Source organism: Ochlerotatus camptorhynchus, unplaced genomic scaffold (assembly GCF_037179485.1).
Source record: "Ochlerotatus camptorhynchus isolate MF236.1 unplaced genomic scaffold, CSIRO-AGI_Acam_v1.1 ptg000213l, whole genome shotgun sequence".
NCBI classification, from domain to species: Eukaryota; Metazoa; Arthropoda; class Insecta; order Diptera; family Culicidae; genus Ochlerotatus; species Ochlerotatus camptorhynchus.
Genome location: NW_027040703.1, coordinates 2,015,326 through 2,038,782, shown reverse-complemented (window position 1 = coordinate 2,038,782; position 23,457 = coordinate 2,015,326). Strand labels below are relative to the sequence as shown.

General features: G+C 41.5%; 1 protein-coding gene across 1 annotated transcript; it reads right to left on the bottom strand.

Moving 5' to 3' along the window:
- Nucleotides 1-21,763: 21,763 nt before the first annotated feature.
- On the bottom strand, nt 21,764-23,163 carry LOC135703360 (pyrroline-5-carboxylate reductase 1, mitochondrial-like). The gene is made up of 4 exons (XM_065224554.1): nt 22,907-23,163; nt 22,568-22,815; nt 22,097-22,514; nt 21,764-22,042 (listed from the first exon to the last, which is right to left on the bottom strand). Exons 1-4 carry the CDS (start codon nt 22,995-22,997, stop codon nt 21,969-21,971), a joined length of 831 nt encoding a protein of 276 aa, XP_065080626.1. The 5' UTR covers nt 22,998-23,163; the 3' UTR covers nt 21,764-21,968.
- Between the last annotated feature and the right edge of the window lie 294 nt (nt 23,164-23,457).

The window sequence follows — 23,457 nt, the reverse complement described above, 5'->3', positions numbered from 1 at the left end:
TCTGTCAAATTTAAGTAAACATTCACCAAATGGAACACAGCCTTAATAACTTGAGCACAGAATCGGTTCTTGTTGTGTTTGTTGTATTATATGCGAGATAAAAACTTCTTTTATCGATATGTGAAAATACCTGCCGAGTGGATTCAAGGAGAAAGTCGACGAAGAGAATCTTGTCAGTGTTACTTAGGACCTAATGCAATGTTCAGATTGAATTGTTTTGCTTAGCTGTAGCAATGTAAACAGAAAATCGATGAAGAGAATCGTACATTACAAGTAGGCCCCTTTGAACGCTCACTACCAAATTTCAGTACCTCGAACTGAAAAAAAACTCGACGGTACTGCTAAGAGATAATCATTGTAAGTCCCTCCTACTAATTATGCAATCGAACGGCTGGCTATGTCTCGTCCCCATCAGCAAAAAAAAAAAACTGGGGTTGTATAAACCGTTCTAAAGCATAATTTTCCAAGTAAGAGGGACTTTCATAGCTTATCTAAAAGCATAAATAGAGGAACCGTCTGATAATTTCAGTGGTTGGTACAGAAAACTGTAATCTGTGTGGGAAAATCCTTTTTATCACCACAGAAACACCCCGTTCCCGTTTTCTTATGCAACATAATGAATGTGCGTTCACAAAACGCAAAAAATCTTAAAAAACCATATCAAGAATTTCTTAATTCAATCAATGGATTAAAGATGTACGGAGAATTAAATGGAGGGATTTCAAGCTAAAATGTTCTGATCGCGAAATATTGCAATAAATACCGAAATTGTCCAACCCGTTTTGTATGGTGTGCTGCTGATTTTCAGTGTTGCTCAGTGGGAACATTCATAAATAACGTAGTAGTTGAGGGAGGAGAGGGGTTTCAGAAGTTGGGACCGGCCATGTATTAGGTGTATTGCAAAACACGCTCCGAGCTTTGCAAAATTTGCACCTTTATTGTTGTACCGCTTCTGCATAATTTATTACATACGACGATTGACACCTCCATAGAACTTAGGTGACGGATGTAACATGAGCTTTTGATCGGTTGGCACATACGACAAATATTTGTTTGATGAGCAAATGAAACTGAAATGAGGTGGCGGATTAAAATTTTGTCTCTAGGAAGAGTAAATGAGCAGAGTAGGTGTCTGGTAGCATTAAAATGTCAATTCGTTTACGTTTGTTACATACGACCCAATCAAAAAGGACTCCAGAAATGTTCACTAGCCAATGAATCAAATTGGTTGGTTGTCTTTATTAAGGATTTTCAGTCAGACGCTGGTGAATCAAGTTTGTGTCGGAATTTGGCGATTTTGAATAACGCTCATTTTTTTTTGAACTGCGTATTCGATATTCTTCAATAAATTATAACACAAAAAAGGCTCATCTAATTGAACAAAAAAAAACGTCTGAGACGACGTTGTAGGAAACTGGATTGTCTTTTCAGAAAAAAAATACTTACTTACTTAACGATCCTGCGCACCTCCACCTGCAAAGGGCCTTTGTGAAAGATTTCCATCCTGAGCGATTATTAGCTTTGGCCTTGACCTATGCCCAAGTCAAATTTCGGTCAACGTTCTTAATTTCACTATTTAGGCTCCGCCACCACGGTCTGCCTTTGCTGCGATGTCCTGCTGGATTCCAGTCCAGTGCTTGCTTGCAGATTTCGTTTATGCTCCGTCGTAGTGTGAGGCCGACCCACCTCCACTTCCGTTCACGAATTTCTGTCTCTATCGGCTTCTGATGGCACAAACGATGAAGCTTGGAATTTGAGATCCAATTGTGGGGCCTTACCTTACCTTACCAATCAGGCTAAGGCCTTGTTGTCCTCTGCTGTCCGAAGAAGTCGTCTCCACTCTACTCGATCCATGGCCACAGTTCGCCAGCCTCGTAGTCTGCGAAGGGTCCGCAGGACACCTTCTACTTGGTCGATCCACCTTGCCCGCTGCACGCCTCTTCTTCTTGTTCCTGTTGGATCGCTTTCTAGAACCATTTTCACTGGGTCGTCGTGCGGCATTCTTACGACGTGCCCAGCCCAACGTAGTCGAAAACCGAGTTTTGTCTGTTCCGCGCTTGTCTGTATCGCTCCACATTCAATCTCTTGCGGTGTTGCAGCATTCTCGCCCGTGCTGCATTCTTCTCCTCTACTAACAGTTTGCATTCGCCGTCAAACCAGTCATTTCTTCGGTCCGGGATTGCAGTACCTAGTGCCGCTGCAGTACTACCTATGGCGGAACGGATGTCCTTCCAGCCATCTTCAAGAGAAGCTGCGCCAAGCTGCTCTTCCGTGGGTAGTGCAACTTTCAGCTGCTGCGCGTAGTCCTGGGCAACTCCGGCGTCCCGTAGTTGCTCAATGTTGGTTCGCGGCGTTCGACTTCGACGGGTGTTATGTACCGTCGAGAGTTTTGAGCGCATGCATACTGCAACTAGGTAGTGGTCCGAATCTATGTTCGCACTGCGGTACGTGCGGACGTTGAAAATGTCGGAGAATAATTTCCCGTCGATTAGAACGTGATCGATTTGGTTTTCTGTGTGTTGGTCAGGTGATCTCCAGGTGGCTTTGTGGATATCCTTGCGGGGGAAAAAGATACTTCGAATTACCATACCCCGAGAGGCTGCAATTGTGGGGCCACCAGGCACGAATTATGTACCGCAGGCATCGGTTGATAAACACCTGCAGCTTCTGAGTGTTCTCCGCTGGTACACACCATGTTTCACTGGCGTATAACAGCACAGACTTCACGTTCGAGTTAAAAGTTTGGATTTTGGTGCGTCGACTGATCTGATTCGCTCTCCATACATTTCGCAAACTGGCAAAAGCAGCCCTCGCCTTCTTAATCCGTGCACCTATGTCGCTCTTGGTGCCGTCGTCCGACGCTATCTGGCTGCCAAGATATTGGAAGCTTTCGACTTTCTCCACTGCCTGTCTAGCTACCGTGAAATTGGAACTGTTTTCCGTGTCGACATCCAACGATTTGGTCTTGTTGACGTTGATGGTTAGACCTGCTTCAGAGGAGCGTTCCACAAGGTCGTCGAGCTTACTCTGCATGTCAGAGCACCGTTGTGCTAATAACGCAACATCATCAGCCAAATCGAAGTCGTTGAGATGCTCCATGGTGATAGGCTGCCAAAGCAGCCCACGGTTCGGTACACGGTCAACTGCTCCAACCATGATCTCGTCGATTACGATGAGGAACAGTAGCGGTGATAATATACATCCTTGCCTTACACCCGCGATTACCCGAATCGGGTCAGACAAAGCTCCGTTGTGCAACACTCTGCATGAGAAAGCCTCGTACTGCGCTTCGATGAGGTTGACGATCTTATCAGGGACTCCCTTGCGTCTCAGAGCGCCCCACAAGTTTTCGTGGTTTAGTCGCTCGAAAGCTTTTTCGTAGTCAATAAATACCAAGTATAGGGCCTCTTGGAACTCACTGACCTGCTCCAAGATGATGCGGAGCGTGACAATATGAACCAACACGGAATCCTGCCTGTTGTCGTCGAACAGTCACGTCGATCTTCTCCTGTATCCGATTGAGGATAACTTTACACAGAACCTTGCGAACAATACACAGTAACATGATGCCTTGCCAGTTGTCGCATACAGTTGGATCCCCCTTCTTGGGGACTTTTACCAAGACGTCCTGCATCCAGTCGGCCGGAAAAGTCGCGGTGTCCCAGATATTGACGAATAGTTGATGCAAAATTTGTGAGGATAGCATGGGGTCAGCTTTGAGCATCTCTGCTGATATGCGATCGACCCCCGGGGCTTTGTTGGACTTCATACTTCGGATGGCTGCTTCTATCTCCTGCAATGATGGAGCTTCAGTGTTGACGCGAGTAACGCGCCTCACCCTTGGTGGATTATGCGGACCGTTGAAACTTCGAGAAGTTGTTCAAAGTGCCCAAACCAACGTTTCAACTGGTCAGTGGGGTCGGTGAGCAACTGTCCAGTCGCGTCTTTCACAGGCATCCTGGGTTCATCCTTGCCCCGCTCTGGCGTTGTGAAACATCATAGAGGAGGCGGATATCGCCAGTTACTGCGGCTTTCTCCCCTTCATCAGCCAGGGAGTCCACCCACGCTCGCTTGTCCCGTATACAGGAACGCTTAACTTCCCTCTCTAGAGCCGAATACCGCTGACGGGCCTCGTTCTTGGCTCCTAGGGTCCTTGCTCGCTCTATCGCGGCTTTTGCTTCTCTTCACTCCTCGATCTTCCTCCAGGTTTAATCGGTGATCCACTCCTTCCTCTGAGTGCGCAGCTCACACACTAACAAAATCAAAAGTTATTGTAGTAAGTTGTTTAAAACTTCAATAACAAATAAAAGTACACACATCGACTCTCTCTTTCGTTAATAAAACTCAGCTGCAAAACCTTTCCTCATTGTATTTGACGTTTTGGACGCTAGATAAGAACCTCCTTTATCAAACTATGTGGTGAAAGTAGCACGAAATCTGTTTGCATAGTAGTGCTTATCAAAAGAGAAAGCCGATGAAGAGAATCGATCCAAGTAGATAGGCCCTTTTGAAATGTTTATCAAGATTTTGGGAATCATCCATGCTCGACCTTCCTATATTTCAGTTTTTCCACGTTTTAGTCATGTTTGTTCTAATAGCGATTGTACGAATGAGGATGATGTATGGACCAGGGTTATGGGAATTGCTCAGTTTGTGGTCAAAAGCAGTGCGAGGTAAACGCCCTGCGCTTTGGTCAGAAAAATAATAATATGCAATTTGAGTAGTTTTAATTTTTTTTTGATAATTTTGATTTTTTTTGTAGATAAAATATTTTTTTTTTACAGTTTATCATTTTTATTGGAAGGCACAATACTTGTCCGCAACTACTTCCAAGACACCATCTTGATCAAACAAATCGTTCACGAGATGTATATTTTTTCTATTGATGCGTATCATTTTTGCATAAGCCCTTTTCAAGTGTTAGTCATGTGCAAAACTAGGGAACCATATATATAAAATGGCATGTTAGGCAATAACAAACAACTGTGCAAAGTTTCATAATAATCGTAAAAGGTCGATCCGAAACGATTGCGAATCTGTGTGGAACTGCTCGATAGCGAAGATATGATCACAAACAGGCAGGCAGAGCGCTCTCAAAATGTTCATAGAAATCACTTTTAACGGTAAATTTAAATGTTTCTTAGTTGGTAGTACCACCACTTGTGGCGTGCATAATCAAATCCCTTGCGTTTGACGTTTACACACTACAGCCATTTGTTGAGTGTATTGCTCATCACAGTGTATACGGAAGATGACGGTAGTGTTTACAATAAATTAATCATCAACTACAGAAACGATAAGATTTATCGCGCATCATATTTTATATTATCATATAAATTTCATATACATTTACATATTTTCATATTATCATATACATTTATTGGTTAGGGATGGGACCATCAGGGGTCTGATTGAAGCGATTTTGATGGGGAGAGTAGAATTTCCAACTCACTGTTGTTAACATTTCTTGAATGGAAAGTGGGTTCTTTTCCCCACTCATTGGGACATCCTCTCGTATGATGGCTTGTTCTGTATCGGGTTAGAACCTTTTTTATAATTGTAAGGAGGTTCTTCTTACTCCCGTGGATCAGGTTCTTTGCTTACGGGTCCACCCTCCGTTTTTGGCCCTTCATACAATGGTAAATTGAATATAACTAGGTTTCGTACTTGATCAAGTCATACGAGGTGGACAAATCATTGTCTAATGGCTGTGCCCTGCAACAATGAGTGGTATCCTTTACATACATACATACATACATACATACATACATACATACAAAAGCAATGCGAGGTGCACGCTACTTCTAAACAGCCCAAATTTGAGTAGGATCTACTCATATCCGTCAAAAGTAGGGCTTTCTAATATTGAGTAAACAAACTTGGGATTGACAAGATGACGAACGGGCAACATCAACCTGAATCCGAACGATGTTATTCATTCGTCATCTTGTCAGTTCCTGGATTCTTTTCAAATTTTGGGTGGTTTAGTAATAGCGTGTAGCAAATCCTTAAATTCGTTCATCTCCTTTAATATAGCCTTAATAGCGATTAAGGAGGTGTTCAGGTGTTCGAAATTAATCACCACAGATGAAATTCCATCAGGGCCAATATTGGAAGAATTTTTAAGCGAAAGCCTGCTCTTTGGACGTCATCTCTCGATAAAGGTGGATGAGATTCAACAGCTGAACGTATGGGAACTTCACTTGCTCCATCTGAAACGTGTTCGTGAGAGCTCCTAGTTGACGAAAACACTGCAGACATGTGACCTGAATAGATTCGCGATACCATCCACATTAGACATTTCTCGATCCCCGTTGAACATCGTGGAGGGCAGGTCCGATTCCTTTTGTTGATCTTTCACGTGATTCCAGAAGTTTGTAGGATTAGTTTTGAGCTTATTTTGTAGTTGACGTTGGTGTTTTAGGTAGAGTTGCTTGTACTGCTTGTTAATGTGTATGTATTTCTTTCTCGCCACGTCAGTTCGCAGTTTGCAAAACTTTTTCAAGGCAGCTCGTTTAGATGATTTAAGACGTTTCAAACGAGGGTTTGACCATGGAGGGAGAGTTGGTATGACTGGAGTTTTCTTCGGTACGAACTGATCGATTGCATAAACAACAAACAGTCGATAGTATCGAGACAACGGGTAGATTTCTTCGAAAAAGAGAGAAATATTGGGCAATTGTCAAACAGAAGTTGAAGAAGAGTGGAAAGAGTGACTCGAGATGCGACAGAGATGAAGAGATAGTAGAACTAAACGGCCGCTCAGGTTAGCCAACAGAGTGTCCAAAATATGATGAGTAGTATTTTTCTTCGAATTTTACAGGCATTAAGTCAACATCAGATTGTTTGTAAAATATGTTGACTAAGTTGATTTGGGTGGCCACATTGCCCCATTAGCCAAAATTCCGCTACTTATGAAATTGCACCAGTTTCAAATTTTGCTAGAACAATATTCATCCAAATGAGAACGGCTCACTTCTGGACGTTTACGATTTTCGGGTGGAACTGTTAGCCACTTGGTAATAATTTAATTTTAATGCCAATTGAATAGGTTAATGTGTAATTTTAAATTATGTTTCTACTTACTATGAAACATAATCGTTACTTATAGTTACTTATTACTTATTATGGGAAAAGGAACGAGGGTTGACCAGTGCCTTCCTTGTACCGACAAGGTAGGTAGAAAGCTTCAGCGTTGATCAACCTGCTTCATTTTCTCAGGTCTTCGAAAGGCGAAGATAATTTAATCAACTGCTCCAGTTCAATGCATTCGATCTACTCACCAAACTTATGATTATTCAATCCAAGGCAAAGTTTGTCCCACCAATTTCGCATAATTTCTCATTTTACCAATTCATTGACCGGATCAGGTATGTACGCTGAACGAAGGCGAACGGAATGAAACAAGTGATTAAGGTCATTCCATGAGTTCTCCTGCAGCCGCTTCGGTGAATAATAACACGTCAGCGAAAGTCTCCACCGTATCGATCGATGTACAACCTCTCCACGACGAGGTGATTATTATTTCGAGATTTCACATTTGAGATATCTCCAATAATAGCAGTGGAGACGAGGATAGGTCTCATCAACTGCCGCCACAGGTCTCCACTCGGTTGAGAGGCTAAGTAATTGATACAAGAGATGTAGTTGATTGATCGCGTGAAACGGAAATTTTGGACTTTTTGAAAAAAAAAAATGCATGCACTTATCCACCTTGAAGGGTGAGTCCAACGGTATTTGATTGACCGCCGATGAAGAGCTATGTTTTCGGACGGTTATCATGCTCTTCCTATGTAAGCGAAAAGATAAAAAATACACGTGTGAAAATAAGGACAATCATCATCATTACTGATCGATTATTCTGGCGGCGGCGGCATAAAGTAGCAGCAAATTATGGTAATAAATTAGCGCATAATTACTAGTATCGAGTCGTTGCGATATCAGATGCGAAGTAGAACCTAAGGGTTTTCCATCGCTCGCATCAATTGATACAGATTCTGACGTGCTAATCCTGTCGTTCCAGAGCCAGCACCTGCACCTGCGTTTGAACCAATCGATACGATGAAGGATCAACGAAACGATCTTGATCTTTGCCACCCGAGCCGGACGTTGATTGATACCGGTGTGCTGCGACTCAGGTCTGCACGTCTTCGTCATTTGTATAGTTCTTCCCGAGCAGACAGATCAGAACAATGTCAACGGGCGATAAGATCGCGGAATAAAATTTGCGCCAAAGTTTTTGTTCTCTTTGCACCACCCGTACGATTACCTTTACAGTGAAAAAAAAAGCTTGTGATAAATTACCTAATTGATTAATGATTGCGAACGGAATGCCTCAAATTTATCATCAGCCACAAAGAACATCAAAGCGTTCGCTATCCTCACAGCGATCGACCACACCGCCACCGGCGTTTATCACACGCGAAAAATTGATACTGAAGAACCATAAAAGTGTGAATGGCACCGTTTGCAATTAGCATAAACATGGTACCCGCGTCTTTTTACTTTCCCACAACTTTACTCGACGTAAAGAAAAAAGAAAACAATTTATGATCACTGCAACGATGAAATTCACTCTTGAAGGAAGTGTCTTCGCGACGTCATCGTCGTTGCATCGGCAGTCGAGACATTGTATGAATTTCAGCAAAAAGCTCTCAGGGCAGAGCTGTCGTCGGTGGGGCTTGCACACGATCTCGGATGCATATTTTGCAACAGTATGAATTAATTTCAAATTAATGATGATGACTGGGAGATGAGTTTTCGATTGGTTCACACTCGAGGTAACCTTTGAAGGGAAATGGAAGCTCGCAAGAGTTCCGGAAACGATATCTAAGGAATAGTTTAGTTAAGTTTTCTTTATTAACGAGACTTTCAGCCTTTCTAAGGAATATCAAAATTTATCAAAGTGTTTTAAAATTTTAATATGAAGCATGTAATTTTTAATTGAATTCAGAAATAAGATCGATAGACTTTTGTTAATATTACTCACATTTTAACAGGGAGTACAAAGAACAGCTTTGTGCATTTAATACTATCTTAGTTGACATGAATTTAATTCAAACTTTTTAATAAACTTTACTAACTTATATTATCTATCCTCTCAGATTTAAAATCTCTGAATGATTATAAACATAAGATGTAAAAATATGTATACTTCAGGTATTGTTTGCTTCTTTGCAGCAAACAATAGATTTAGGATTGACTTATCTACATTCAAACAAATCTCTATATTTTGACATTTGTCAAGCTTTATACTAAGTATTACGTTCTTTTCAGTATTGCAGTTGCAGTATTTTATTTTCATTTCACGCTAAATACAATTTGAAAATTTGTTAGCTAGATCGGGAATCGAAACCACCTTCACCGACAAGACCGAGGGAAGCCCTATGACATTCACTAGGGTAGGAGCACCAGCTATGGCAAGCAGCGTTGCCAGTATTCCAGGTTTATCTGGATTTTCCAGATTTTCAGTCGTCTTGCCAGATACACTGACAGATCACGTTTATTTCCAGATTTTTAAATATGTTTAAGATTTTCCCAGATTTTTTTAAACGTGCTGCTTTAAAAATATCACTGCAATTGATGGACCCTCTAATCAAAAAATAAAAGGCCAAACTTACTACTTTAATTATTAAAGGCCACCAACGTTTTACATTATTGCAGCATGGAATTGTTACAACATGTTTGCAATGGGTTGCAGAATCATGAAAATTGAGACATGTTCTGAAGACTATTGGCTGAAACGAATCTTCAAATTTCTAAAAATATCGATACAGGATTTTTTTTTAATTTGGAGTTTTTGTTTAGATTTTGGCTATAATTATTTTTAATCCTGGATTTATTCAAATCTAAACCTTAATATGGAGGATTTTTCCTAATTTTAGAATTTAGAGAAATCGAAAACTGTTCAGGATTGAAAACAATGAATTGAGCTTTGGAAAATTAGCAAGGCATTTGAATCTAGACAAGCACCAGAACTTTGAAGTATGTTCGTGATATTTTTGTGGATAATTAATTAGATTTTTAAGGAGAATTTTAAAGGCATCTGATAGTTTTTAGCATTTTTATTTAAAATACAAGAATTCTGAATTGCCCTAGATTTAAGAATTTTAAGGTAATTCTGTAAATAGTTTACAGTGAAGTGTAAGTATGCAGTCTGTGCAACCTCTGGTTGAAGACGGTGTCAATTGTCTATTACAAACTCTGATGACAATTTCATGGAGATTTTCTGAAGAAAGGAAATAGTTAGAAATTGGAAGAGAAATCATAGAAATTTTTTAAGATGAAACTTAAGGAGAATGCTGATACGAATCGTGAAAATAATTTCAATGGAATTCTGTTCAATGTTTCTATGGAGATTCATTTTTATCAAATTTTAAGAAAACTGGCTATTTCTGGGAGACTTTTGAGGCCGTTTTGGCAAAGTACTTGAGTACTTAGGAAATACTGAAGAGGATTACAAAACAATTCTGATCTTACCTACGAATCAGTTCAAAGGATAAGCCTGAGAAGAATGTTATGGTAATTCTGAAGAGCGTACCACGGAAATTTTGAAGAATATTATAAGGGAATTTCATAGAAAAAAAACTGAGACAAAATTATGCCAATTTTTGGAAATTATTACCAGTTTGAGGGAATTATGAAATCAGAGAGAGATTTATAAGAGATTACAAGAATAAGTGGGAATTACACTGATGAAGACTGCACATTGTAGTCGAAATACGTATCTGTCATGGATACCAAAATTAATTAAGTGGAATTAAGTGGAAGATAGCGTTTTTTTTAGGTTTTATTTAAGCATTCCGCTAACAACCCAATTTCATTACTTCATTATGATGGCTACCAAGCCTTTGGGATTTTCCTTATTAGACAGTTGAATAGATTTTTCTCCTTTAGTTACTTATCTCTTTGGTTTTTATTAGTTAGGTAGGTTCCGATTCAACACATTGTAGTTTCATTTTTATACCTGTGATCTTGACTTTTTTACCTAGGGATGAGTACTTAAGGGGGTTAGATTTTGATAAGTTCTTTAGTGGGAATGACACCGATGAAGACTGCACATTGTAGGATACCAAAATTAATTAAGTGGAAGATAACCTTTTTTACTGTTTTATTTAGCATTTCACTAACAAACCAATTTCATTACTTCAAGATTACAAGAGATAATGGTAAGGACTCTTAAATGTTACTGAAAAAGTTTGGATATTATGAAAATTAGTTTAGGGGAATCCAAAAAAGAAGTATGATGAAATATAAGGATGATTCAAAATGAACTCTAAAAAGTAGAAAGGTCTGTACGTAGGACCGCTACACTCATAAAATTCGACACAAAATTGACGAAATTGCATGTAAAATTCCACATGATTTTCATGTGTCCACACATAAACAGAATCCACTCACATGAAATTTATGAGTCAAATGAATAGTATGTGTGGTTACACATGAATTTTATGTATACACATAAAACATATGTGTCCGACACATATAAATCATTTGTTTATCATATTGCAAAAAATCATGTGTGGGACACATAAATATAATCATTGAATTTTTATTAGTGTAGTGGACGGAATAAATGTGAAAAGCATTTAGTTCTTTTAATTGATCAATTATCTATTGTCTCAACTCTTTCCGTTTTTGAATTGTAGGCGTATCAAATTTGTAGTATTTTTTTCAAAGACAAATTTGATTAAGAGAATGAATCAAAATCACTTGCACCCCTGCTTCCAAGTTTGGTTACAAGATTATAACTCTCTCTTACAAGGTTGCAAATGCTCATTTCAGCTAAAACAATGTTTATTTTTATTATAAAATATTTAGATGCTATGATCATATTTTGAATAGGTAAGATACAAGAAGAGGTTGCAAAGAATGTGTTTGACATATTAAACCTGTTTATTTCACTTCATGAGAGTCACAATCAGCGATTTTTCACACACTTACTCACTCACTCAGCAATCAGCAAATCGCTGATTGTGACCCATAGAAAGCAAAATTTACTGGTTTTATGTTTCAAACGCATACTTTGCAACCTCTTCTTGTATGTTACAAGTAAAACATGTCATCATACCATCTTTTGGTTTTATTATTTCTAAAAATATTATTTTAGCTGAAATGAGTATTTGCAACCTTGCTGGAGAGCATTTTGTGTGGTCGTTGGGGGCTTGTGGTTCTGAATATGGACAAACAAGCACAGATAAATTCTATTCCAACTCTTTACTGATGTAAGCTTGATGGCCCTGAAAAGGGCCGTTTTATTGAAGATGACATCCATGGCCACTTACGCTTGGCGTGTTTAGTGTAGGTGACAGCATCACGGACCTCATTTTCCAGGAACACCTTCAGCATACCTCGTAGATCAGACCGGAGATACGTTTGACACCACAACGGCGAGCCAGACGACCGATGGCGGTTATCTCGAAGAACTTTGCGATGACGCTTGGCGCCTCCTTTACCAGACATTTTCCTCCTTTGCCACGACCAGTCAATTGTTGCTTGTTACGTGTGAAGGAGTGGACTAGCCACCACCTTCCTACCGCTGCTATTGCTGTTCACTACGCCGTCCGAAGCGAAAATGAGCTAATGCCTTGACTTTTAATGATCTTTATTTCTTGTGTTTGTGTGGTTTACATTTATGAATTTTTCAAGTGACACAGATGCGTCTTTTCAACTTTAGTACATTTGAGATTTTAATTATTATTTACAGTTACTAGTCCTTTCAGGCCTATTTTAAAGTATGACCACCTTGGTGGGATTGGTTTGATTTGAATTGGAAAAAGGAGACTACTTATAACTACTATTTACAACTACAACTAACCTACAACTACTATATACACCTTACCTACTTTATACAAATTGCTTATCAAAGCATGTTCTGATAAATTACATTTTCTGCAAATTTAGTCTTAATTTCGTTAATTCTTGAATCTATTTGGGCAATTCCTGCCTCTTCGTGTAAATTTGTTATTCTAGTGTCGAAAGGACGATCAAGAACCATCCTCAGCACTCTATTCTGAGCGACCTGAATTTTGTTCCTGTGAGTCTGTGCACATGATTCCCACACCGGAGCTGCGTAGAGGATCGCAGGTGCTATGATTTGTTTGTAGACAGCCAGTTTGTTCACCCTTGAGAGACGGGATCTGCGGCAAATCAGCGGATACAGACACCTAACCAAAGCAGAACACTTGACTACTGTTTTCTCTACATGCGAACGGAAGAGGAGCTTTTCATCGAACAACATCCCGAGATAGGTTACTTCGGCGGACCACTCAACCCTTGTGCCATCCATGATTACAGTGCATGAGCTAATGCCATAGTAGTAGTAAAATTATGTTTATTTCTGTTGATTATGGTAGTACATTGATTTATAATTTCAATTGATTAGCCTACTTGGCTCTTCATCTTTGTTTAATTTGATATCCTAATTTAATATTTGCGTTTTTCAACTAGTTTACAGAACATCCCTTTGGGATGTGGAAAAAAGTGATAACCTACCTAACTACGAGTATAACTTAACCAGATCTTGTTATTCTCCGACGGAGCAAGTCTAGGAGATTTAGAGTGTGGAAAGATAATGACCTGGGTCTTTGCCACGTTGATACGGATCTTCCAGCTGTTGAAATATTCAGACAGGACGTCCAGGCCTCTCTGAAGTTTGGCAGTCAGAGCTCCGATGACCCTACCCTTGTAGACGATGGATGTGTCATCTGAGAACAGAGACAACGATCCACCATCAGGGAGAGCCGGCATATCGGAGGTGAACAGGTTAAATAGGATGGGGCCAAGGATGCTTCCTTGTGGAACCCCGGCACCGATGTTGAAAGCAACCGATGTGATGCCATTCAGAGAGACTCGGAACGTCCTGCCTGAAAGATAGTTGTTTATGATCTTAACTAGGAAGATTGGAAGACCGTACTGCTGCAATTTGAACACCAGGCCATCATGCCAGACATTGTCGAACGCTTTTTCAACGTCCAACAACGCCATGGAAGATGTTTTCGAAACAGACTTGTTCCGTCTGAGAATGTTTGTTACTCAAGTCAGCTGGTGGACGGTCGAACGACCTTTCCGAAAACCAAATTGTTCCTCGAGTAACAAGTTGTTTTCATCGGCAGATGTTAGGAGCCGGTGGTACAGTGCTCTTTCGAACAGGTTTGATAACTCTGAGAGAAGGCTGATTGGTCGATAACTTGAAGGAGAGGACGGATCCTTCCCAGGTTTCCGGATGGGTATGACTTTAGCTGACTTCCAACACGAGGGGAAGTAGCCAAGTCTGAGGCACTGATTAAAAATCAGTTCCAGATGGTTGTAGAATCTGGAACTCAAGTGTTTGAGTTTCAGATTCAGGATGTTGTCGAAACCTGGGGCCTTCATGTTTTTAGATGATTTGATATAGGCCAACAGTTCGTCAGCCGTAATCTCGGAATCTGAAGAAGATTGGTTGCATTTTCAGCAACCTCAGATTCTAGAGGGCTGACGATTATGACGATCCTAGATTATGGGAGCTGACGAAGTGTTGACCTATCGCGGCAGCCTTCTCTTCAGGAGTTATCAGATGAACCACTGGGTCGCCGGGACGATCCAGTGGGGTCAGTGGGGGAATGGGCCTAGGCTTGTTTTTAAGAATTTTTGTAAGTTTCCAGAAGGGCTTAGCACAATCTGGGAGAGAGCGGATCTTACTAGCAAAATCGTTATTTCGGAGATCCACCATCCTGGCTTGAATGATCTTTGTAAATCGATTATAATTGGTCTTCAAGTTAGGCAGGCCAGTACGCTGGTACTGCCTACGAATGGTGTTACGGAGTCTAATGAGATCTTTGGTAGGGCTGTCAAGGTTCAGAGTGTTACTCACCTGTCTGGATACTGGCACGTGTTGTTCCCTGGCCCGGGAAATCGCATCCTCGATGGTTTGTAGACACCGGTCAACATGTTTGGACGTCCCCGGTTGGACATCGTAGTCGATGGTTGTGTCGACGCAGTGTTGATATTGCGCCCAGTTGACTCGATGGTAGTTGCGCCGGGAAGCTTCGAATCGGTTAACCGAAGATCCAACTTCGGCCACCACAGGGTTGCGAGACGTTGTGTCCCATGTTGCTTACGAAGATGTCGATGGTCGCATGGACCCCAACCGACTCAACCGGGTGGGAGAGTCCGGGGCCAAGATGGTATAGTGGCCCTCTTGTAGGTCTTCATTGAGGATGATGCCGTTTCTATTGCTCCGACCGTTGCCCCAAGCTTGATGTGTTGCGTTCAGATCGCCAGCGATGATAAAGTTCCCGCTCCTCCGGGTGAGTTTGATGATGTCTTTGCGGAGGGCCACTGACGACCCGTCCCTGATGTTGGTTTGCTTGGGGCAGTAGGCCGCGATGATGGTGATTGGGCCAAGTGATGTGCTCACCTCGACTCCGATGGCTTCAATTGTTTTCAGCTGGAAGTTTGGTAGCAGCCGGCAACTGATGTTCCGTCTTGCAGCGATGGCCACTCCTCTACCTCCAGAGCAGGTGCGATCAAGTCTGACGAGCCGGAAGTTCGGAAGGAATACGTTCAGTTCGGGCTTCAGATGCGTCTCGGTGATGATAGAAATAACAACCTCCTTGGTGTTGAGGAAATCGAGTAGCTCTCTATGCTTGTTCGTCAGTGAGCAAGCGTTCCAATTTGCAATTTTTATAGCTTCACGGTCCATACTTGGTGACGAGTGACAAGGCAGCATGAAGCTGTTCAGATCGAGTCTTGCAGGTGCGCAGAATGGCGATCACCTCTGCAACCAGCGTTACTAGTTCCTCTGATGTTAACGGAGATTCGTCAACTGAGTCACCTGAGGCAACACAGGCATATGATAGTCCAGGCGCCGAGGCAGAAGCTTGATTTGGCAGAGCTGCAGCAGCAGTGAGGTGATGCTGAGCTGAGGGGGCGGCTCGTTGACTGTTGTTGAGAGGTAGCGGTGGAAGATTTGGGACCAGACGACGAGGATGGATTGCCGGGTATTGTTCGCCCGTGATGGCTGGTGGTGCACGTTTATTTCGATGCCGACCTGGCTGGTTGCTAGTAGCCACCTTCTTCCTCATGGTGATGAATTCCGTTCGCTTGGGACAGTCCCGAGTAGTGGCACGGTGAGTTCCGCCGCAATTCACGCACTTCGGGTCGGTGTCATCAGCTTGAGCACTGGTCGCCGTCGAGTGGGCCATAGCACACTTGTCGCAGCGTGGTTTCATATGACAGTTCTTCGTGCCATGGCCGAAGGAGAGGCAACTAGTGCATTGGGTCACATGACGGTGTTGCGGCTTGTAGTATTCCCAGTCGATAATGACCTGAAACAGGTCACGTATGTTGCTCTTGAGCGCAGCAAGGGTTGTGTCAGTTGGTCACGATAGTTGGTATTGAGCATAGGTCGTCGATTCATTGGGTGGACTGCCTCTGGTTTCAATCCGAGCCTCACCAGCTCATCTTTTACGGTAGCCGCTTCGTACGATGGCAGACCTCGTAAAACAACCTTCAATGGTTTCATCGAAGGCAAATCGTGAGTGTAAAACTCCACTGTGCTGTTCTTCAGCAGGTCACCGACCGACTTGTACTGCTGTAGGCTGGAGCACATGATCTTTGTTCCAACGCTACAGATTTTGAATCGCGGGAACAATTTGTGTTTGGCCAGCTCATCCCTAAGTTGGGCGACGTCCTTCATCGGGGGAATCCACTCCTTTTTCGCAAATTCAGCGACGTCTCCACCGCCATTTTCTACTCCGAGCACCGAGAATTGGTTGCTCTGTAGCAGCCGATTTGTTGCGTCATCCGAAGCAGCGCTGGGATCCGTTTGGGCCTTCTTGCTAGGGCCCTCCGATGCAGGAGCAGTAGTACGCTTGCGTACAATGCTTTGTTTATTGGCAAGTGCAATTAGACTTGCCAATGCGCCTGTCGATGACGGCACTTCCACGACGCGAACGTAGCAATAAAACGAACTAGAAAAAACTCGATAGCGAAGCGAACGAACGAACGAACTATACTGCTAGACGGTCTAGCAACGAATGAGCAGCTAATGCCATACAGCAGCGCTCTTTTATATCTTTTCAGGTTAAAGCAGAATGATGTGCAACCAAGTGGTTTAAAAGCTACAAAGACTCCTCCCATTATGAGTAGTTTGCTATCAAGTAGCGACACTGGCTCTTTTCCTTTTGCATACACGGCGAATGAGAACGACCCAAATTTGAGTTTAGTTCACTCATAATCGCCAAAAGTGCAGGAACTCAGCGATGAGTAAATTTGTCTCATGGTTTCCTGTGGAAAACATAAAAAATCTGACAGAAAATGAGTAAATTGACGAAAATTTTATTCAGTCTCGGAGTAGTACCAATAGACTGAGTGAATCCAATCTTTACTTTTCTCAAATTCGGGAATTTTTCCCTGGAAAATCCTGGAAAAACCTGGGAAAACATGAGGCAAATTTACTCATCGCTGAGCAGTGTTGGAAAAGTTCGCGAGTCATAGGGAACTTTGATGAACTTTTCCATCACTGTCGCTGAGTTCCTGCACTTTATTTCTTATTTCTGAGATAACTAAACTCAAATTTGGGTCGATCTCATTCGCCGTGATCTCACCTTGAAAGATATCGGCGCTGGTGGTTAGCGTGATTACCTCTCACCCCAGCAGGCCTGGGTCCAATCTCAGTCGGCGCCACCGGCATGTTCTAAGGCATAACATCTCTGATCCCACCTTCCTTCGGGAAGTAAAGCCGTTGGTCCCCGGTTGAGTTGATGGGTCGATTGGTAGGGTGCAGGTGTGGGAGCTGCCTCCCTGGTGTCGGTAGCATTGGAGCTCAGTACGGAAAACAAATCTCGCGTCACTTTTTAATAGGTCCTATCTACATTGATCGATTCTCTTCATCGACACTCTCTTTCGTAAATAACTCGGCTTCACAAATGTTTCCTGCCGTCTTCGTCGAATTAGATGCTAGATTGTTGCTTCTTCCATCAAAAATATCGGGCCGTGGCGATTCAAAGTTGATCAAGGTTGATCAAAATAATTTGTACCCCTGCTTCCAGTTTGATTACATGAGCATTTTATGTGGTCGTTGGTTCTAAATATAGACAAACAGGCAGATGAATTCTATTCCTACTCTTTACTGTAATAAGCTTGGTAGCCCTGAAAAGAGGCGTTTTGTTGCCAAAGTTGGTGATGATTTAACCTCCGAAACCAAACAGAGTGCGTCTCCATGGCTGCGACATCCATGGCTGCTTACGCTTGGTGTGTTTAGTGTAGGTGACAGTATCACGGATCTCATTTTTCAGGAACACCTTCAGCACACCTCGTAAATCAGACCGGAGATACGTCAGACACCGCCACGGCGAGCCAGACGACGGATGGTGGTTATCTTGAAGAATTTGCGTTTGGTTCTGAATATGGCGATGAGTGTGCAAAATATTACGCAACTCAATCCTCCCTATTCGCACACGCCCGAGGATCGGAGGCGAATGCCACTTCGACTTGTTTCATTTACTTACTACTCTCTGACGACTGTGCTGGGGAAGCAGCATATGCATGTAGGTAATTGGTGGATTTGTTTGTTAATTCGTCGCTTTTGGACAATGCTGGACATTTACCAGTTGAAAATCAACATTCGGAAGCATTGTTATCGATGCGTAGCCATATTTCTGATCGATCGATGATAAAATTATTGAAATTGGACCAGGGGCAGCTAAGTTTTTAACGTTCAAAATCTTTCTTAATTTGTTACATGTTCCATTTTCGGTTTTCACAAATTGTACCCCCATATAGAATTCAAAGACGTAGTCCTACGTCAAAAATATAAATTTGAATATCTTCGTGGAAACAGTTATGGTAGTATTTGGAATCAGTGACATTCTGAAATCCAAGATGGCAGACCTATAATTAAGTTGGAGATTTTCAATCCTAGATGATGGCCCCAAATTCTAAGGATCGGGCACGACATTATAGAAGCTGAAAATCAAGGTCTACCGCCATTTTGTGATTCAAGATGGCGGCTAGCTTTGTTTGGACAAATTTCCTGTTGGGTCTCAAAATTCGGAAAGAGGAATTAAAATCAGAAGAAACCAAATTGCTTCAATCTTCAAGTAAACTGGTGTTGAGCTTTATGAGGGGTTGACTTTCAACCCATTTTTTTAAAATTCTATGCAGTTGTCGTTCGAACTGGAACTAATACCTACTCACCTGACTTACCAGTACCTTAAACTAACTGCTATTCAAAGGTTAAAAGCGTCCGCACCATCAGTTACACACTTCCAGAAGGCGCGAAAATGGCAATTGCACTGTCGATTCCGATTGCAGTCCAAGGTTTAATTCCCATTCGCACCGACAGCAGCCATGGGATTGCCGATAATCCTTTCTGGGCAGGATGCGTGCTGGCAATATTCGTGCAGTAAGTATGACAGACCCGCCATCACGATACACAAACACACGATGTCATTATTTGAAAATTATCTTTTAATTAAACATCATTGGAAACAGATTTGCAACAATGTTGCCGTTGTCGATTTTGGCTCTCATGGCCGCACGGACTCGTATATACCGGTTGTTTTGCCTCGAGGCGTCAAAAGTTCGAAATTTCAATCACTATCGCCATCGTCGCATCATTTTTTTTTCTGATATGCACAGGTTTTCAACAAGATGCAACATTTTAACCACACGGATACGGATGGACCCAATCTCATTAGGATCAATTTAAAAGTGATCAACATTCACTTTTGGGAGCTGATGCTGTTGCTCCGTTCGGTCCTGGCTTAGTAGTTGGGATCTGGTTATGGTGCAGATGAGGCGATCCTTTGCCAGTTTTGATTCATGCTGCAGCTTTATGCAACTCTCACTGCCTGAGGCGAAGTATGTACGGACATAAAAACGACTTCGGGAGGCAGTGTCGCACGTTTGGCTTGGATTTTCCAATGGCACATTCGAAAGGGCACCTACTTAATTATCATATATATTGAAGATGCAAATTTGGGTAAATGTGAAAAATTTGCTTGTAACATGTATTCAGGTTAGGCTTTTGTATGGTAAAAATGTGTTCGGGTGAATAAATTATTACTTTAAGCTGACAAGTTTTAGATTATTTTTCTTCGAAAAATTTGGATACGGCTGTCGACCTCCGATAAAAGAATCGATCTAATTAGGAATTATGATACCCGACGTACGTATTTTGGATTTAATTACGCAATTAGTTAATTTGAAAAATTACCACCACAGGAGCAGTGGCTTCGGCACTGTTTATTAGGTTGGTTTTTTGGGCTATAGCACCATTTTTCCATCATTTAGCAAATTGGTAATGCTTTTTGATGAGTTTTGATTGTTGGGGGGATTTTATATTGCGACAGCAGTACAGTCTCTTATTGAAGTGGCAAAAAAAGTTTATGCAAATGAGGAAACACTAATGTGTATTAAGCGGCTTAGCTATAGGATGTGACAGGACTACGAAAAGTTATTGGGGTTATAATTGTCTAACAGTGTTCACATAATCTCCTGGGATTTTCAGGAGCATTTATGATCATTTTATTTAAGGTGCTTTCCTTTCAATTATTTGATAAAATGAGCATTTATATTACACTTGTGGTGGGCAAATTCTAGTTTGAACGTTTTGTCAGTCTGTTGGTAGCTACCAGCTAAAATTGCATGCAAACATCCAATTCCTGAATTTAACTACTCGATGCATTTCTACTCTGTATTTATGTTGAGTGTACTGCACTTGTACAGTGTACTTGGAATTCACAAAATAATAACATTATGCTATGAAATACACTGTGATCGTCGTAAATCTGCATGAAAAAAATGTTGTTGTGTGGTAAAAACTGTAAGCATAAGTTGGTTTATGGGATTATGAAATCAAAAGATAAAAGATGATATTTTGTACTTGCAGGGCAGGGCTGGTAGCGATCAATGCTGTCAAAAGTAGTGATTTTAGTGACCATGTTGAAGAAATAAGTGACCAAATAGTGACTTAGTTGTAAAAAAGTGACCTAAGGGTAGAAAATTAGTCGTTCTGATGGCATACCAAATAAATATTTGATGTTTTAGATCTCATAAACACTTAAATATGTACGATATGAACCTTTAGAGCGAAAGATTCAATAGAAAGTTTATGGCTAAACCTCCAAGTGTCTGCTACCTTGAAACCCTAAAAAAAAACGGGAATTCTCACGGAATTTTATTTATCCCAAAAATACCTGGAAGTCTCAGGAAATCTTATCATGACTCAAGAAATTCAACAATTTTCTTACTAAGGATATTCCAAAGAAAATGATGAATTTTAAAATAAATACACTCAATATTCCTAGGTTTATTCACACATTTGAAATCGGAGCATAAGTCCTCTTAATTTTATGGATAATACTTAAGGGGTGTACTGAATCTCTAGGAACATCTCAAGGTATTTTATTTCAGCACATCATGGACTTATCTTGAATTTGTCTAAAGTCACGCTTATAGATTTTCAAACCAATAAAGGTTTTTTTTTGTTAAACAGCTTTAAGTAGTTGTCACTTGCTTACATGTTACCAATGTGCTTATTTATGTGTTGTTTTCACTCACTATAAACTTCAATTTACTTCATATTAGGGTCCACAACACTAACTGAACACTCCGGCATATTGCGATGACCATAATATGAAATAATTTTTAATATTTTCTTCCGAAAAAGGTGGGTGGACAAATCAGGATTTTCTGGTTAAGTAATTTTTACAACAGTCAAATCATAAACCATAAACTATATCTTTATTTTATCAATGAGCCACGCAAATAAAAATTCATTTACCCAGGTAGTTTTAAGACACATACATATAAGAACATTGCAATTAAAAGTACAACTATGCAACTGTGCAAGATTATTGTTTTGGATTTCACGTTATATTGGAAGCAATTGGATTACCTTACATACATAAAATATGATGTTCTTGTTACGTGATCTAATTTGACATTATATTTCCGCACTCAGAATCGTCATTTCAATTGGTTTATTCTTTTCCCGAAACCTCGCGACACCTTTCGGTAGCCGCTTCGATAGCACCACTGACGATGTAGCGAAATGCTAAAATGAACAAACTTTAGCTCTATTGCTACAAACCATCAATATATAATTTACCATTCTTTTCCAAAAACGAAAGCCCAGTAATGGTTGACCCTCCGGGGCTTGCGACATCGTCTTTCAGCTGTGCAGGATGTGCTCCCGTTTCCAGAACCATCTTTCCGGCTCCCATAACCGTTTGGGCAGCCAACTTGTACGCCAAATCCCGGGACAGTCCCATCTTGACGGCCCCGTCGGCCATCGCTTCAATCATGGTGAAAACATACCCCGGACCACTTCCCGACAGAGCGGTGATGGGGTCGATTAATGATTCCGTTACTTCGTCGCAGGTCCCAACCGATTCTAGCAGAACTTGTGTCAACGTACAATCATCCTCGGTTGCTGCTTTACCTCGCACGAAGACCGATGCGCCACATCGAACCAACGTCGCCGTGTTTGGCATCACCCGGATGATACGAGCCGTTGGCAGCAATGACTGAAATTAAATGCGTGCTTTGATTCTTACAACCCTAATCTTGTAGAGCTCACCTTTTCCAATTCCTTTAGCTTGACGCCCATCGCAACGGAAATGAACAGTTTGTCCTTACTGCACGTGTTGACTTGCTGCAGAACCGTTGGTATCACCCATGGTTTCAGTGTAATGAACACCACTTCGGATCGCTTCACCACCGGTACACTATCGAGATACGTCCCGGCTCCAAGTTCTTTGAATGCTTGCAAGTTTGTCTCGTCGTTCGCACTGAAACTGGCTGCGATGTTTTCTCCCTTCACTAATCCTATAAATATAACACCGATTGAATGCATTGACCACGTTTAAGAACCGATCAATTGAGATAAAATGAAAGTATTTCATCACTATCAACCAACCTGCCGATATGAATCCTTTGGCCATGGCCTGTGCCGTTTTCCCACCGCCAAGGAAGCCCATTTTCAGCAGATTTCCGCAAACGGTTCGCATCTGGATTTATGTTTTGCAAAAAATGTTTCCGTCAAAATCACAGCTGATGCCAGAATAAACACTGATCTGTGTTCACTTGGATTCAATTCGACTGTGACGGATGCGAAGCTGCACGAGAAAACTGGCACGCGTGACAGTCACGAGGTTGATGCAACTTGTTGCTACATTGGTGTAATTCATACGGGATGTTCACAGCGCATGAGTGTTCGTTCGGCTGATGGAGTGTATCGGATGGGAGGAACAATTGAGAATACTACTTCTAGAGAGGGTCTATCCTCTCTAACTACTATCCGGGAGCGAATGAAATTTGATTTGAACGTTGGAGATTTACTAAATGGGGCCTCCCTTAGCTCAGTCGGTAAAGGCGCAGCTACAAAGCAAGACCATGCTGGAAGTGGCTGGGTTCAATTCCCGGTCCGGTCTAGGAATTTTTCGGGTTGGAAAATTTCTCGTCTTCCCT

Excerpts from the sequence above, each read along its gene's own strand:
- LOC135703360 (XM_065224554.1), bottom strand. The coding sequence starts at position 22,997 with ATGCGAACCGTTTGCGGAAATCTGCTGAAAATGGGCTTCCTTGGCGGT. Across the intron at positions 22,816-22,906 it reads CAAAGGATTCATATCGGCAG|GATTAGTGAAGGGAGAAAAC; the intron begins GTTGGTTGATAG and ends TTATATTTATAG. Across the intron at positions 22,515-22,567 it reads AGCTAAAGGAATTGGAAAAG|TCATTGCTGCCAACGGCTCG; the intron begins GTGAGCTCTACA and ends ATTTAATTTCAG.